Source organism: Heliangelus exortis, chromosome 1 (genome assembly GCF_036169615.1).
Source record: "Heliangelus exortis chromosome 1, bHelExo1.hap1, whole genome shotgun sequence".
Taxonomy (NCBI): domain Eukaryota; kingdom Metazoa; phylum Chordata; class Aves; order Apodiformes; family Trochilidae; genus Heliangelus; species Heliangelus exortis.
Window position 1 is genome coordinate 61,413,203 of NC_092422.1, and position 16,566 is coordinate 61,429,768.

Below are 16,566 nucleotides of genomic sequence, written 5' to 3' on the forward strand. Positions count from 1 at the left end.
ATGGAACATTAAGATATAATATGGCAGAAGCTGAATGGAAAGATGCAAAACTTACTACTACTACTAGTGGAGTGTGTGGATTTCTACATGTGCAACTGAGAAAGCATTTTTTGTTGAAATTTCTGTTCAGGGAACATTCTGAAGTAAAAATTTACATTTTAGTAATTCAAATTTATCACAGGTATAGTGTATAGACAAGACTAAGCTGTCTTAAAAGAGATACTCATTGAAAATGTTATTTTTGATGTTAAGACAAAGATACACATTTATACTAATTGGTTTTTATACTCCTCAGAACACAGCTAGCATTTAAAAAAATTTAGTTCTGAAAGCATACAGACTATTGGGTTAGTGCTGTCTTAAAGCTACATAATGATTAACTTGCACTTTCACTTTCTACTTTTTACTTCACAATACTGTGAAGCTAGAAAATAAGCATGATTCCACTTCCAAGTTGAAATTCCAAAAATTCAGACAATTTAGGCAGCTTTCTAAAAGACACACAGAGCCCCACGTATCAATTCCAGGAACAGTAGAAGGAAGGGAAAGAAAATTACTAGATTTTTCTGATAATCAGAAGTGTTCATCTGGGCCAGCTCTGTTAGCGTACAAATTCATGCCCATGCTGCTTGTTCATACTAAATTTGAGCCAAAAGTGGACAGTGGGTTTTGACTTCTCTTTTACAGATTCTATGTAAAATGAATATGGCAGTTTCACTCAAGTTCTCACTGACCAATACACTTGACATACGAATGAAAACTGGGACTTCCCAGGAGCAAGACAAAGCCAGCACAGACAGGGAGTGCAGAAATGGGACTTTCAGGTAAAAATGGATCCACAATCACAAGAGTTCCCATGCTCCCTACTCTCTCAACTGGCAATTTCAAAGCAGTAATTTCTTAGCTTCCAGAGCAATGATGTTACCAGGAAAACTTTTGTTCTAAAATAGTTTTAATTAATATTTTATGGCTGTTAAAGTGTCTGAAAAGACTGTTGCTATTCTAGAATCCAACAGTATTTTTTAACCTAAAACCCAGAATATCAGATCCAGCTTTTACTACTCATGTCTTAGCAGCTATTAGGAACATGGGGGAAAAAAATCTATATAAATAAGGAATAAATAAGGAATTCTACATATGCAAAAACTCTAATAGACATAATAAAAAAATCTATGAACACTTACTCCTCTGCTCTGGAAAAATTTCAGAAGGATGCTGTAAATAAATAAACAAATATCAGCAAAAGGAAGAAGTTATTTACAGTATTTTATTTCAGTTAACTGAGAAATGCAATAAAAAAAAATCCTACCTTCATTATTGGCCTGGCTTTTTTGTCAAATAAGCCAGAAGGAAAGAGATAGGCAATAGATCTCTGAAAAAAAAAAAAAAAAATCATATATATATTTTTTTTTCCACAAAAGCATAATTAAAACATTTCTTAGGTATTTTTTGTAGACAAAAATAGTGTAACTTTTGTACACAAGGTAACTGAACCATAAAGACTGCCACATATGTCATGTGCTGAAAAGAAAAGCAGATTATTTCCTCACAAACCCGCAGTATAAGTAAAGCCTCATTCTGAAGGCTGTGCTCTAGTATGTCAAAATAAGTGAATTTTATATTGCAAAGTTTTATTTTTATGGTATGTATTTATCATAACTTACCAGAACTAATGAAGTGTAAGGACCACCAGTGCTGTGCCTTATATAGAAAATCATAACATTTAATCTAACTTTTTGAAAGTTTCAGTGTTTGTTAACAGTGTCTACTGACAGACCAAGCATGGAAATTTTCTTTAAAGCAGCTGGACAAAGTGAAGTTTTACACATTTAGAATCCCAGTTTCTACAGATGTAGTTCCCTCAAGTCTAAAAGCAGTGTTTCTTGTCACAGTAGAAGATATTTTACATAGGCTAGATAAGCATTCCATTGATCACTGCATTTGGAATTAATTGTGAATCACTACAATCTTTGCAGAAATGTGATGAATTGCTCAGATATGAAAACCTCTAAAACACAGATACCAAGGGTTTGCTAAAACAATTTAGAAAAACATACCATTCACTACACACTTTTTGTTTACCTAGTTTTTTTACTAAGTACAAGCTACATCATTTGCTTTCACTTGACCAATATTTGCTACCATTCATGTGATGTATAAAGTCAGTGGTAATTGCCACCAACAAAAAATGTAGGTATACCAATATTCCAAATCACTCCAGCAGAAGTTAAGGTAAAGAGGTAAAGCACCTTACAAGATTAAAACCAGTGACATGCATTTCTGTTCAACATTGTCTTATCCTTCCTCTTAAACGTAACTAAAATGTAGTAAAGCAAAAATATGCATTTATGACAGCTATTTGTTTCCATTTGTTTAAAAACAACACAAAACAAAACAAAAAAAAAAAACAAAAACAAAAAAAAAAATACAGCCATGAAAACACCCCAGATGCAGGGGTCTGGCAAGTGAAGCCAACTTCAGATAGCGGGTAGCAGACCTTGAGATAGAAATGTTGTGCTGTGATCCCATTTATATTTCCACTAGACAATATGGAAAAGTAGAAATACAATACAATTAGAGTTTAAAATCTTCTCTAGAAAGAATGGCTCTTTGCTGGTTAGGCTACCTTGGGCCTATTATGTGCTGATAATTTTTTTCCATGGACACAGAATGGTTTGTCAGTGTTTCAACTGATTTAATATGCATGGAGTGTAAAAAGATCTAACCTATTACTTTCATTAATCCCCTACTGGCATTCTGAAAAGAAATTTTGAGAATTCTGAAGCAAACAAAAGGCTTAACTTGATTTTATGAAATGGTAATTCTGTTTCTCTTAGTGACTACTGTATTCCCATTTGTTAGTCAATGGGCATTTTATGCATACACACAGTAGGTGAACACCTATTTATGAACAAATGAGGATTAATTATGATGACAATAGAGAAATCTGCTGTGAGCCAAATGATGTTAAACAAACACCTTATATAATATATTGAAAGAACTTATTACAGGATACTGAGACTGACTGTGTGTACTTAAGATACGGGTCTTTATACAAGCATTTCCAGAATCTCAGTGAAAACATTTACTGTAACTATGACACCTTAATAGATGTAAAATATAACAATTTAACATTTATAATTAAGAGAGTGGCTGCCATCTGAGACCTTCTACTTCTAGAAAGTTTATTTTATACTGCGTAAGTGTATAGTCATGTCTTTCATGGTAAAGCATAAACAAACCCTGCATAAAGAAATCCTATATTTTACTTTTCAGCTTTCTACTCAACAACTAGCCAAAGAATAGCTCACTTTTTAAGTTCACTTTTTTGTTGTTTCAAAATGGAAAGAGTCTTCCTTTTTATAGAAATGCAATCAGGGATGGGGTGTTTGCCTTTAGATCTCATTAGGAACTATTCTGGGATGCAACAGTTCAACTATATTTAGACGTTTCTTCTTAATTTTGAATAGCTGTGCCCTCTTACTGTACTTCTAGCACTTGCATGGCAAGCCAGCCTGCCTCTTGGAAACTTCATTTATAGAAGCAGATTTTGTCCATGCAAATATTTCAGTTTTGTAGAACAGGGGAATTTCAGCAAAAATTGTGATTTTCAACACCCATCTGTAGAAATAACATAACCTTTAAAAATAGCAGATCATAATAAATATGTTAATAATAATAATAATAATATGGTTTATATCAGACATTTCTTAACCTGCGTTGGTAAACTTAATATTCCTCTCACAAACTAAAAGGAATACTGTTATTACTTGTTGAGGGATGGGGATTATTCAATATACTGCCCATAAGACCACAGTGTCTTTCACTTCTTGGTGTAGATTTGAACTCAAGCCAGTTATAATAAAAAACCCACAAGCTTCCATCCCTATATTAAAAAAATTAAAAATCATACCTGGCAGTCTTTCAAACCAAATCATGAGATAACCTGTCCAGCACTGCAGGTGACATGTTCTACAAATTCAGTGTACCTGCCACACCCTCCCTCCCCCTTTTTATTCTGCATGTTGCATGTGTTGACTTCTGTTCCTCCTTCCCTTCTTATCTATCTACAAGGCCATTAAGTTTTGTTCACTCATTCACAAACATTGGAGAATAACTCTCAATCAAACAAGTTCAATTAGGTCAGTAAGAGTTCCTTTTTTTTTTTTTTTCTTTTTTTTTTTTTTTCAATCATCTTGAGAAATTAAGAATTCAGTTACTTCAAACAGACTGAGATTAGGGGAAGGAGAGGGAGAAAGTTGAGTCCTTAAATAACCTGACAGTTAGTAGAGGTCTGGCAGGGCAAGTTGATCTTAAGGTCAACTTTTGTTGAACTTACAGCTCAACTACAAAATACTCCGCTAATTTCACTGCTCAACCCATACGAAAATATAGTTAACTAAGTAAAATTCAGTGAGGAAAGGTATTTTAAGGAAAGCGAGGAAAAAAAATAAATCAAAAAAACCCTCTACCCTGTGGATTCTTTGCAGCAGCACCTTTTTTGACAGAAAGCTCAACAATCCAGTTCAATCTTTTCTAAATAAACATAAAATTTTAATCATCAAAACACTGAGGTAAAGAGTGACACTTATGCCCTGACGTTTTAATGCAACACATGAGCTACAGCTGTTTCAGCTTCTTCTGCTCCTCAAGCTGATCACACGAGAGCCACTTATACCTTGCCTCTTGAATCACATTATTTAACCACTGTACTTCAGCATTTCTCACACTGAGATGTTTTCAGGAACAGCTGGTTTTCCTTCTAACCACACTAGAAGTATACTTTAGAAGTTTTCAGCATCCAAAAGCTGGAATATATTTGGGGTAGAACAAGGAATTAATGAAAAAAAAAAATGGGATCTGAAATGTTAGCTCTGCAAGTTTTTTTATTTAACAAGACAGAAAAGGTTAACAAAAAAAAAAAAAAAAAACAAACCAAAAAAATCCCACAAACCAACCAAAACAACAAAACCAAACAACAAACAAACAAAAACCCTGTGACACACCAAAGTTTACCTTGTTAACAAAATCCTCTTCTAATAAGCAATCTATTTAAACAACCCCAGTCATTTGTCACTCATCATCTAAAGCTGAATACTAGCTTGGACAGAAAGAAATTTTGAAGTCCATAGTGATATCATTTTAACCCCAACATTTAAAAAACAAACAAAAAACACATTAGCATTACATGAAAAAACCCACCTTATTATTCCATTATTTTAGACTAACTAATCATTTAAAAAAGTCTTGTCCAGACCAAAAAAACAACAAAAAACAAACAAAAAACAAAAAACACCCCAAAAAAACCACCAAAAAACCCCAACCTAAAAAGCCTACTGAAAGAAGCAATCATTATTTCTATCTTCATTTCAACTTTCCAAAAAACAATGAACAGTATTTAAAGGAGAGAGAAAAAAATATATACAGCAATCACCAGTTCAGATGGGATTTGGTGCAGAAATAAGAAAATACTCATGCAGAGAGTAGCTCCACTGGAAAAAAAAAAAAAAGTTGAAAAAAGCATTCTAGCTTCAACTATTTAAAAAACAATACAAAATCCAGTATTTCTTGTAAGGACAATGCTGGACAACACACTCTTCTTGTAGACAACAGCAGGTTAAAAAATGTATTTTGTTCTGAATAATATTTCTGTCACTTCACATAAGCCAATATTCACCCATTTCTAACACTTCAGGTTGTTAACATTTAAATGTTATTTAGAAATCAGATGTGCTAAGCCACTTTTAAAAGCAACTGACTGCAACTTATTTTTCATCTTTATTCATTGAAAGAAACTATACCCTACAAGGAATGAACTTTTTCCACATTTAACCTTTTATTATTAATAACTTTACTGCTACTTTTGCAACAATATATATGCTAGTGAAGACACACATACATTTTAGATTCAAATTATTCCATATGCTTGACAACAATTTATTAGGCTATAAGGCAGGCAATAAGAGAAAACAAACAGAACTACAGATTTTGAGTTTTACTAACTCTTATGGGAAAAGAGCATTACTTTATGAAGAGCTCATATCTGGGAGAGCATTTAGTGTCTGCATAAAAATGAAAAATAAAAATACTGGCATATAGATAGGTCATGAAAATTAAGATGCTTTTCTTGTATTAATCTTACTTAGATTTCTAGGCTTTAAAGTAAAATATCACAGAACTGATAATGGAAAATGAAGTGGGCTGTTTACTACAACAAGTTAAAGCTAAATCAGAAAATAAAAGGATTACAGACTCAACCAGGGAAAAGCACTAGGTCAGGACTGCAATCTCTATTAATTAGGTATCCCAGCTGGGCAGTGGGTATGCAGCTGTTAACTTGATCAATGACTTACCTAAATGTCATCTCTACTGATTCGCTTATAAATTACCAGCAAGTGAGACTAATGTACAGGTGCTAATTTATTTAAACTGTTCTCTGCAGTTCTACATAGCTTTATAAACTGCATCTGGCACCTAATGTTAGCTGTCAGTTGTACTTAGACATGCCTGTCCTAACGACTCTGTTCATTAGAAATGAGCACAAATTATGAAATATTGTGAAAAATGATACATCAAATGGAATGGGCAAAGCAAATCAATTAGAGAAACTTCATAGCACATATTCACACATAGGAGAATAGAACATCCTAGCTTCAGAGTGAGGTCTATAATACCAATTAAAAAGCAATTGGTAGACTTCTGCAGAGTTATATATCAATTTGCTGGATTTTTTTTTCTCCTCCAGAAATACAGTCGTAATGCAGATTAACATTTTATTCCTAAATAAAAGCATCAGTAAGAGGCAATTCTGCTTCCAAAACATCCAGAAGGATTAGCAAGTAAGTCAACTTATTTTCCTGTTAAAAACTTCACCAGGTTTAGCTATTATTAAACTATACCTAAAACTCCAGTAAAGGACAGAATCCTATGAGGTCTGCTTTTGAAATACACTGCACAGACTGATTAACAGTACAAGACATGGAGGTATATAAGCACATAGCAGAAAGAATTATTACAATTTGAAATGTAAAGCTTGATAATTCTGCCAGTGCTTAAGCAGCTTTTGTATTTTTGTAGCAGAAATTTAATTGTGCATAGCAGACACTCTTACATACTCTTAAGTATTTTCCAACACCTGATGGAATACAAAGAACATGTGCCACAGATACCTGGTATCACCAAACAAAACACCACTCTTCTGGCTCCCCTTTGCCATTTTTTCAGAAACTGAGTCTGCCAAGCAGTCCCACACTGGGCAACCTGCACTGCATTTGTAAAAGCTAATTTCCAGAATAAATCTGCTTTTACAAACACTGAAGCTCAGTTAATTTTGTGCAAACAGTAATAGGTTTCATAAGGAAGAAACCAGTACATGGATATGGTCATTTTCCACTTCTTGCAGTCTTGCTGTCTGTGAGCCTTCCCCCTAGACCCTATCAAGGAAGGAAGGCAGACTGCAAATTAATGTATTCTCCTACCATTAACCCTTCAGGCAAACAAATGGGAACTATTATCATCACCATCATACTGTACTAACATGGGAGGTATTCCAGTGGCAGCTCTGTGCACATGTACTTTACAAGAAAGTAACTTAACAAGATAAAAGGTCATGAAAAGTAAGGAAAAAAAATCTGAAAAATAGAAGAAAAGGAAATTCTATAGTCTGTACAGAAACAAGAAAGCCAATGTAAAGAAACAGGCTGCTACTAATGCTGACCCAGATGCCTCAATGAAAACTTTGTCTGTTGATAGGACCTTATCCACCTCACTAAGGCTGGAAGATTCTCTCCACTGGCACCTGTCTGTAGAAGAGCTAAGTGGTATCTGTGACTCTGAATGAAAGCAGTCACAGCATCAGGGCACAGCTTTGTACTCCTAAAGCTTCATTTCCTACAGATTTGTGACTTGAAACCAAGCTTCCCTTACTGATTTTTTGATACCTGCTAAAACTCAAGTCTCATTTCAACCTTTTTCTCAGCAGGCCATTAACTGTGTGTCTCTTCTCTACTTTGCTATTTTCAGAGGAGTTTTCAGAACTTAGTTTTGAATCCTGTCAAACGTGTTTGAAATCAGTCTGCATATCACTACCTACAGATGTAGGTTCTTTCTTGGCATAACCACACTGTCAAGACCTCTTATAAGGACACGGCTATGCTGACAGAATTTTGCCACTAAGAGAGCAAAGAAATGATCTCCTGGCCCTGGAAAAACTAAATCTCACACATCTCCCTCCCTGCATATATCACATTACTATGTCTTCCCCGAGGGCTCTGCTGATACATTGTGCTGCCATGGCTATAGTAAGTGTTGATGCTGCAGAGAAAGCTTCAGCCACAAGACTTCACGCAGCTTCACCTAAGAGTGAATGTCACTAAATGACATTTCTCCTCCTTGCCTCTGATGTGTGATAAAATAAGACAGAAATGACAGAAGTGGAGACCAGGTGGGACATTAAAAAAAAAATCCAAGCAAGAAAACATTTTTCTGAGTGAAAGGGAGCATATCTATACGCAAGCCCAAATGACACAGAGGAAGAGGAGGCCGCCCATCTGTCAGTTGTCAGAGGGAATGACAATAAAACAGTATGTTTGGAGCTACTGATATGAGGTGAAATTCAAGTCAACATTAAAATCTCTAAGCTAAACCAGAGTGTTAGTTGTAAAACAGCCTATAAAATTTAATTTGCATCACCAGAAATCACAGTACCATACAAGAAAACCTGACCTAAATATACACAACAGGTCAAACTGTGGGTAAATGTTTTGAAGTGCTACATAAACCTTTACAGTGCCTCTTACAGCCTCAGATCAAGGGGATTATCCATTAGTACTTTTTAAAAGAACCTACTGTGCTTTAGCAAGATAGGGTATACAGCTCTATACTGTGATGTCTGACCTCACACAGTAGCAGGAGTAGAAACTCTATTCACAGTCACAGTTGTACTGTTTGCAATGTATAGTAGCCTTCTTTCTTATTCTGACAGTTTGATTAAAATTCACAGAGAGCTGAGGGGCTCATGCTGAAGTAAAGTGCTTTCAATATCTGAAACTCTACAGTAAATTACTTCTCCAACAGAGCAACTGTACTTACATCAATATCCTCTTGGGTAAAAGTTTCTGGATCTTCTCCCATCATGTTGGCTAAATGTCTCTTTCCCAGGTTGAATTCTTCAATCTGTTTTTTAATAAATGCCTCTGTGTACTTTTCAGGTCCTGAGGCTCCTACATCTTTCCTCTGCAGTGCTGTAGTGGTATAGATTAGCCTTAACATCTAAAAAAAAACAAGAACAAAAAGAGACAAACAAACAAAAACCAAAAGAAACATTTATATTTTTGACTTGGTGACCTCTGAATAAAATGAATAGTTTAACAACCCATGCAGTATTACTCATTAAACCATTTTCTTGCAATTTTCAATGCCCATAAATGGACAGACACATTTTAAAAGTTGAACGCTTTCACACATTACAATTAATTCAGAAGATTTTTTCTGACAGAAAGAAATGTGGTATCATATGTTAGGAACATCCAGCAAAAGCAAAACATAACACTAATCAACAGCTGCAGTCTTAAAAAAACATTACCAGCAAAGAAGCACATTTTTCCTTCACCTAAAGGCAACCCATAAAAAAAGGAAGAGAGCAGCTCTCTAGTGGCTTTCAGAAGCATGTGGCTGCACTAACACTGCTTAGGGCTCTGGAAACCCTAAGGAATGGTTCTTCCTTGTTGACAGTGCCAGGATGGCTTTAAGCTAATTTATCATTGCAGGTCAAATGGTCAGAAAACTAGTAAGGTAGTTCTCATCAGCAAATACTACTAATAAGTGCTCCAGCTCAGAAGTCATAATTCAGGAGACACTTACCTTTTGATCTTTGCATAATAAGTAGGTCTGATTTTCTTTCATTGAGACAATCAGTAGTCAAAATTACTAACTTCAATCAAACTCTCTGTCAGACCAAAAGGAGAGCTCACAGACAGAGCTGTAGTGTTGCAATTCTAGCCTAGCACCAATACCATGCACTATTTTGCCTCTCCACTCTATTAACAAAGTTCTCTGCAGCTTAATTATTCCACAACTGATTATCTGTGTGGTCTTCTTGGAGGGGGGGGAGGGAATTACAGGAGAAAGGGGATATGTGGGACAGAAAAGCAGAAAGAGAAAGCATCACTTCTGAATCAGAAGAATGCCTGGTTCTGTTCAGCAGGCAGTACCCCAACACACTTCCCTCCAGCCCCTTCAACATGCCACAGCTGACTTTGTGAGCAGACAGTGCTGTTTCCCAAGCCCATCTCACAGTCCACTCTTGCTGGCATGTTTTCCTTCACTCCCCTCACTCCCCCAGTGCCAGCTCTGGCATTCAGATTCTTCCTCAAGCCAGCTCAGCTCCCTCAGTGTGGCAGAACAGTGCCTTCCATTTCCTCCTGACAAGTATGAAGTTCACAGCTGAGCTGGGAAGCGCCAGTGATTCAGAAAGGCTCTGAGAAGAGCCAAAGCTGACATTAAAAAGGTGGCTGAATCACACAACTGGGAGAAGTAGAGCGGGGCTCCCCTCTTTACCTTTATTACTTTGAGCAAATCATTAAATTGCCCCTGTTGCTCAGTGTACTTTTAGCCAAATACTAAAACCCAAACACATATGACAAAGTGAACTAGTTAGAGGTCTTATTATGTGGAAGAGCATGAAGCTAGCACCTGAAATTATTAAATGTTCTCCAGGCCACAGGAACTGTCTTCTCCAGATCACTATTTAGACATGCTGACCATTTGGAGGGATTATACCATTCTGAGTTGAACTAACACGAATAGCACAAAATACTTGCTGTCTTCCTATAATTAATTCAAATGAAGAAGCAATCTTCAAACCTAGTTACAATCACAATAATACAAAGACATTTCATCAAAATAAGGTCATGTGCATATATTTGCAAGACAAACCATAAGCTGACTGAACTTCCACCTTTTGTTAGTAACATGATAGCTTACACAAACTCCTCTTGTGACTAGAAGCTTTGGGTGTTCTGTGTTACTTGGTTAAGTCCTTCAGGGACAGGAAATGAAACACTGCTTTTCTTGCACTTTCACAGAGTCCCACTGGTATTCTGGACACCTGGAAGCCCAAGACAGACTGGCTCAATACACCCAATTTGGTGCACATATATGAAATTATTCATGATCAACTTACAGTCCATGACTTTCTCAGGCTTCAATATACAAGAACTGACCACCCCACTTAAGATTCCAATTTGGAATGAAGACTACAACACCCTGCCCATGGATAGGACATGCCTGTGCTGCAGGGTAGATTTTATTAATTCAGTAAGTTTTGACACAGAAGATAAAGTCATCTCTGAACAACAAGGTCACATGAAATGGAAAGAACTGATCCTCCATGTTTTTACAACCTGACATAAAGATATGCCCCCCAAAAGTATATGTGTACCTCAGAAAACTACCAACACCTATGCTAAAACATATTTAAAACCAGCTCCAAGACAGAACTTAGTGCAGAAGAGCCTGTTGATGCTTTGTTTTCTCTACAGCTTATATGAACCATGCTATGCTAGTCCTGGTTTGCCCCCCCACACCTTTTGGGGTTTTTTTTGGTTTGTTTTTTTTGTTTGTTTGTTTTAATTTGTATTTGGTTTTGGTTTGTTTTGTGGGGTTTTTTTTTAGTATACATATTTTCTCTGAGGTTACATTGACATAAACAGACTTAAAAGAAAAATAATCAAAATTTTGAATGTACACATTTTCCACAGGCAAGGCTCTGGTGATTTCCTTAGAAAGCGCCAAGAAAAGCAGAGGTACCTCTGCACATTCCCTGTTCTTTTCTCCTGTTTCTAGTCACTCCTTGGGGAATAATTCAATTCATTTTCTGTCTTGTCTTAACAGTAACTAATTATTTGTAATTCTTGTTAATGAACACACGATTCCTTACTACTTGACCCAAAACTGCTTTCTCTCTGCTATGTTTAAACGGAATACTTTAAAAAAGATTGCCTTCACCTCATTCCTGTCAATCTCTACTGTAATTTTCCCATTTTTGTCCTCCTTCCCTCAAGCTATTCATATTCCTCCCCAGTTTCAATTCGTCACTAATCAAAAGTCCCTGGACACACAAACTGTTCATAATTAGAAAACAGCCTCTTATGCAAATGAGTATCTATTGTATTGGGTACCTCTTCTGGGATAAGGGTACTATTTCATGGGTGGTACAGGCAAGAACTGGAAAGTACAGCTAAATGCTTCTGATGTTTCAGTCAAATGAGAAAAACTCCTCTCCTTTCTCAAGGAAGCCACAGAGGTTTGCACTCACTTCCTACACATCTCATAAAGCATTACTGCAAAAGCAGCCTGAGAATTTTTTAAATAGTAATGGTTATTAACAGTACTCCTCAAGTAAGACTCTTCCAGCAGGACAAGGGAGAGGGGAAAGACTTCACTTCTGGACAGAACTCCTTGATATTAACCCTCTCCTCCTGAGCAACCTTGCATTAGAACAGTTTGGAAGATCCTGATTTTCCAGGGACACCATAGATTTATAGAAAATCAGCTTTTGTCAAATTTGCCTTAGGAAAAGAAAAATTAAAAAAAAGCATTTTCAGACAACTAACTTCTCTGGACAATTTTTTTCCAAGAAGAGATATAACTAGGACCTGGGTGGTACTCATCCTGTTTATTTCACCTCACTGGAGTTATATGGAAATAAAATCTACATGTACCACTAGAAGAGGAGTCAAGTATCCAGTACGTTTGGAATGGGAGGAGAGGGGAATCAGAGACAGGCGGCTTGAGTTCAAGAGAAAACATTCTCCATTTTACAACATGACAAAGTTGCAGTGATAGAAGACTAAATGATGTGGCACATACTCAGTTGCTGCTTCATGCTCCAGGCTCTCAGACGTCAATCACCTCCTTTTCCAAAATCATGAAGCACACAAATTTGTACCAAAAAATTATCTTTGGAATGGAACTTCAGTAGGAGATGTGAAATTGAAGCTATAGAACCAGACATATCATGATGCAGGACTAAGTGTCTTGTGTCCACCACTCCAATTACTGGCCCAGCTAGTGGCTACTGAACCCATCAGACACCCAAGATGTTGGTAACAGTGGTCCTCTGGTCACTTTTTGCACAAGGAAAAACATATAATATAGCAATTATACAGAATGTAAATGCTCAGACCCACTGCAGGTTTCTAAAGAACTATTTTTTTGTTCAACAGGTTATCTCTGGATTTCCAGTATGATGTTTGACAAAAAAAAGTGGGTTTATTTACATAATATTTATATCACCTCAGATTTCAGATAGCCTATTAATTAATTTGGTGAAACAGTATCAGGGTTATGTTTTAAGAAGCATTTTATAAAACGCATCAGAAAGTATCACAAGATGTCAGCAAATATGCATAAGTGATTTTATATTACTTTTTATACCTGATTTCACAAAGTATTGCATCAGAAGAAACTAATAAGCTTATTCTTAAAATGAAGTCTCTTGACAGGTAACTGCATCTTGCCCAGCCAGAAAATCTATCTTCTCTACATATTTGACCAAACTGACCTATTAAGTTTTGCGTATACCATATACTACAAAAATAAAGGATAACTCTAAAGGTATAGATACATGGCAAGTGTCAGACATGCATAGCAGTGAACAGAATTTAGACCTGGTTGAGACACAAGTTATCAAATACTAACAGGCTCTTCACCTCTAGCTTACTTAACAACAGCATAAAAAGCATGCAGTTCTGAAAGACTGTCACCAAAATGCTACCATCTCTGTCTGGTATCAGTATATATACAGTGTTTTAGATATACCATCCACCATATGGTATATACTGTATATACCATATACAGTGATTTAGATAAAGGGCCCCGATTCAAATCAAATGAAATAGCAAGCATAATGCTCTGAACTCTTCTGTTGGGAACAGCTATTCAGTAGCTATTTTTTTTTTCCTTATAAATTGTGCTAAACATCTCAGTTTTGCTTATTAGAGTAATAGGAAACTAAACTTTGTGCTCATTCAGAGCCAAGGAAACATGTAATTACAAAGTTTCTCTCTAATTTCCCCTCCCAATGCAAAACACTTTCAGAGACAAAAATGTACAAGAAATTATGTTTCCCTACTAAGATAGACAGGAAACAGTGAACTAAACTTTAGCAACCGATTTTTAGGATAGGCCTCATTATAAAGTTCCCTAACAGTAAGGTCAATAAGTGCTTGTTATAGCAAGTCAGAACAAGGGTACATCAACTTATTACCCTGTCATCAACAGCAGCTGGAATCAGGAGAGGACAGACAAGTAGTGGTGATTTTCCCAGGACACTTCCCCGGTTTCCTGTTATTTGCAGTTCAAAGACATGCTGGTATCTTGTTTCTAACAGTCCTTGCTGGAATTTTCTTCTGAGTTTCTTAAGGTGCTTTTGGATTGACATAAATGCTTAGTGCCTGGAACATCTTTTCCAAACAGTTCCACAAATTAGCTACACCTAATAGAAAGAAGTCTCTTAAGTTTCTTGGGTCAGGATGCCCATAAGTTTCCTTCATAGCCTTTGGTTCACAGACAGATGATTTGCATAGAGCTACAGTCTTAGGTACTGATCCCATCTTTGGGGACAAGGGGAGTAGACAACTGATCTATCAAGACACCTTGTAGTCCCACTTTCTCCAGTGGCTCTTTTTAGATTATTCCCTCATTTACAACACAGTTTTCAGCTCAAACTCAAGCAGGTGCCTGGCCAGGAAAACTAAGCTACTGTCATAATTATACCTTCGATATACAATAACGAAAGCAACACAAACTATTAAAAGTAAGAGGGAAATCATAGAATCATAGAATCCTAGGGGTTGGAAGGGACCTCGAAAGATCATCTAGTCCCACCCCCCCTGCCAGAGCAGGGCCACCTAGAGTACATCACCTAGGAACGTGTCCAGGCGGGTTTTGAATGTCTCCAGTGAAGGAGACTCCACAACCCCCCTGGGCAGCCTGTTCCAGGGCTCTGTCACCCTTACAGATCAAGCCTTAGAACATTTCCAGCCTTCCATTTTTTTCTCATTCCTTGGGCAACTTAAGGACATATATTTCTGACCGCTATCTATAGAGCTACCCACAAGGGCAACAAGTCTTTATCCCTAATGGGTAAAGTCAATCAAGAAGTAATCAATATAATCAGTACTATCTACTAATTGGTTTAGCTCTCTACATATATACATGTATAGGTGCTTCAAATGCCACTGCACAAACACACTGCCTGTCCTCAACGCTGAGAGCAGCTCTGTAACTAAATGGCAACCTGCTGAACACCTGTACCTCTCAAAACAAGCAGGTAATTCTGTTTAATCAGAAGTTACCACGCTTGTGGAGTGCGTTTCTCTCACCACTGCAGGAACGGGGAAACTTCATTATCTACTCACCTGCTGACCAAACGCAATTTAAAACTATCAACCTACAAAATCACCACCTCAAAGCACTTCGCTTTCCTGTTTGCCCCGAATTCTAGTGATACAGATAACAAATCAAGGCTTAACCACACTTTTTCTTTAAGAAAACCAAACCCAGCTCACATGAAGGGCTGACAGGAAAGCGGCGCCGACCCCCGCAATCCCCGCCCCATCGTGGCCTCCCTCCCCCGTAGGCCGCGGCTCCTCCGGCCGGGCCGCCCAGGCGCAGCTCCGCACCCCGTCCCAGCCAGAAGGAGCCCGGTGTCACCCCGCCAGGGACGCCCTTACTCTCCTCCGTCCTCTCCTAAGCCTCGCCGGGGACACGAACCCGCCCCGCCTTCTCCCCACACAACCCCCACCACCGCCGCCTCGGTGTTCGCTTCTTGCCACCGCAAGGACTCCCCCGCCACCCCGCAAGCAGGACCCGGGGGGGAAGGCTCGGAGCGGCGGGGGAAGACTCCGGTGCGGCTCTCACCTGGGGCGCGGCGGTCCATAGGCCGCCCGGCCGCCACACGCACCTCACGGCCGCCGCCATGCCTGGGGCACCCCGCCCCGGCCGCCGGGGGAGGGCAGAGCGCGGAGGGGCAAATCCCCCCCCTTTCCCCGCAGGCCCCGGCGGCACCGATTGGCGGCAGGGGCCGGAGGGGCGGAGAGGGCCGGGGCGGAGCGGCGCCTGCGCACTCCCGGCTCAAATCCCTTCTCCGGTGGGCGGTGTGCGGTTCCGTTCGGTGGTGGGAGGGGAGGGGGTTGTGGCCCTGTGTCGGGCAGGTTGTGAAAATGTATTTGAAACGTCGAACGTACCAGCGTCGTTAGAATTCAGGGTGATCTTTAGGACGATGGTTTGTAGGTTGCATCGTGGGTGCAACTGGGGACCGGGTGAATTCTGGACCTCTGAGGTGGCCTCTGAAGGAAATGGGTAAAAAAATGAAGCAGAGAATCACAGGGTTGTCACGGTTGGAAAAAGACCTCTTAAGGTCACAGCCTCCAACAATCAACGTACCTCCCCAGTAATATAAATAAAATATATTTATCAATATTAGGAAAAAATTGCTTCCTGTGGGTGTCGCACAGGTTGCTCAGGGGAGCTCTGGTTGCCCCCTCCCTGGAAGTGTTCCAG

The 16,566-nt window shown here is 38.3% G+C and overlaps 1 protein-coding gene across 1 annotated transcript in view; it reads right to left on the reverse strand.

Annotated features, from left to right (window-relative positions):
- Positions 1 to 16,086, reverse strand: part of MRPS9 (mitochondrial ribosomal protein S9) — a 32,745-nt gene extending 16,659 nt beyond the window's left edge. Inside the window, exons 1-4 of the mRNA XM_071744798.1 lie at positions 15,925 to 16,086; positions 9,091 to 9,270; positions 1,310 to 1,372; positions 1,185 to 1,215 (exon numbers count right to left, since the gene is read on the reverse strand). Coding sequence (XP_071600899.1) covers positions 1,185 to 1,215; positions 1,310 to 1,372; positions 9,091 to 9,270; positions 15,925 to 15,984 — 334 coding nt within the window. The 5' untranslated portion in view covers positions 15,985 to 16,086. The remainder of the gene's footprint in view (positions 1 to 1,184; positions 1,216 to 1,309; positions 1,373 to 9,090; positions 9,271 to 15,924) is intronic.
- Positions 16,087 to 16,566: the final 480 nt, after the last annotated feature.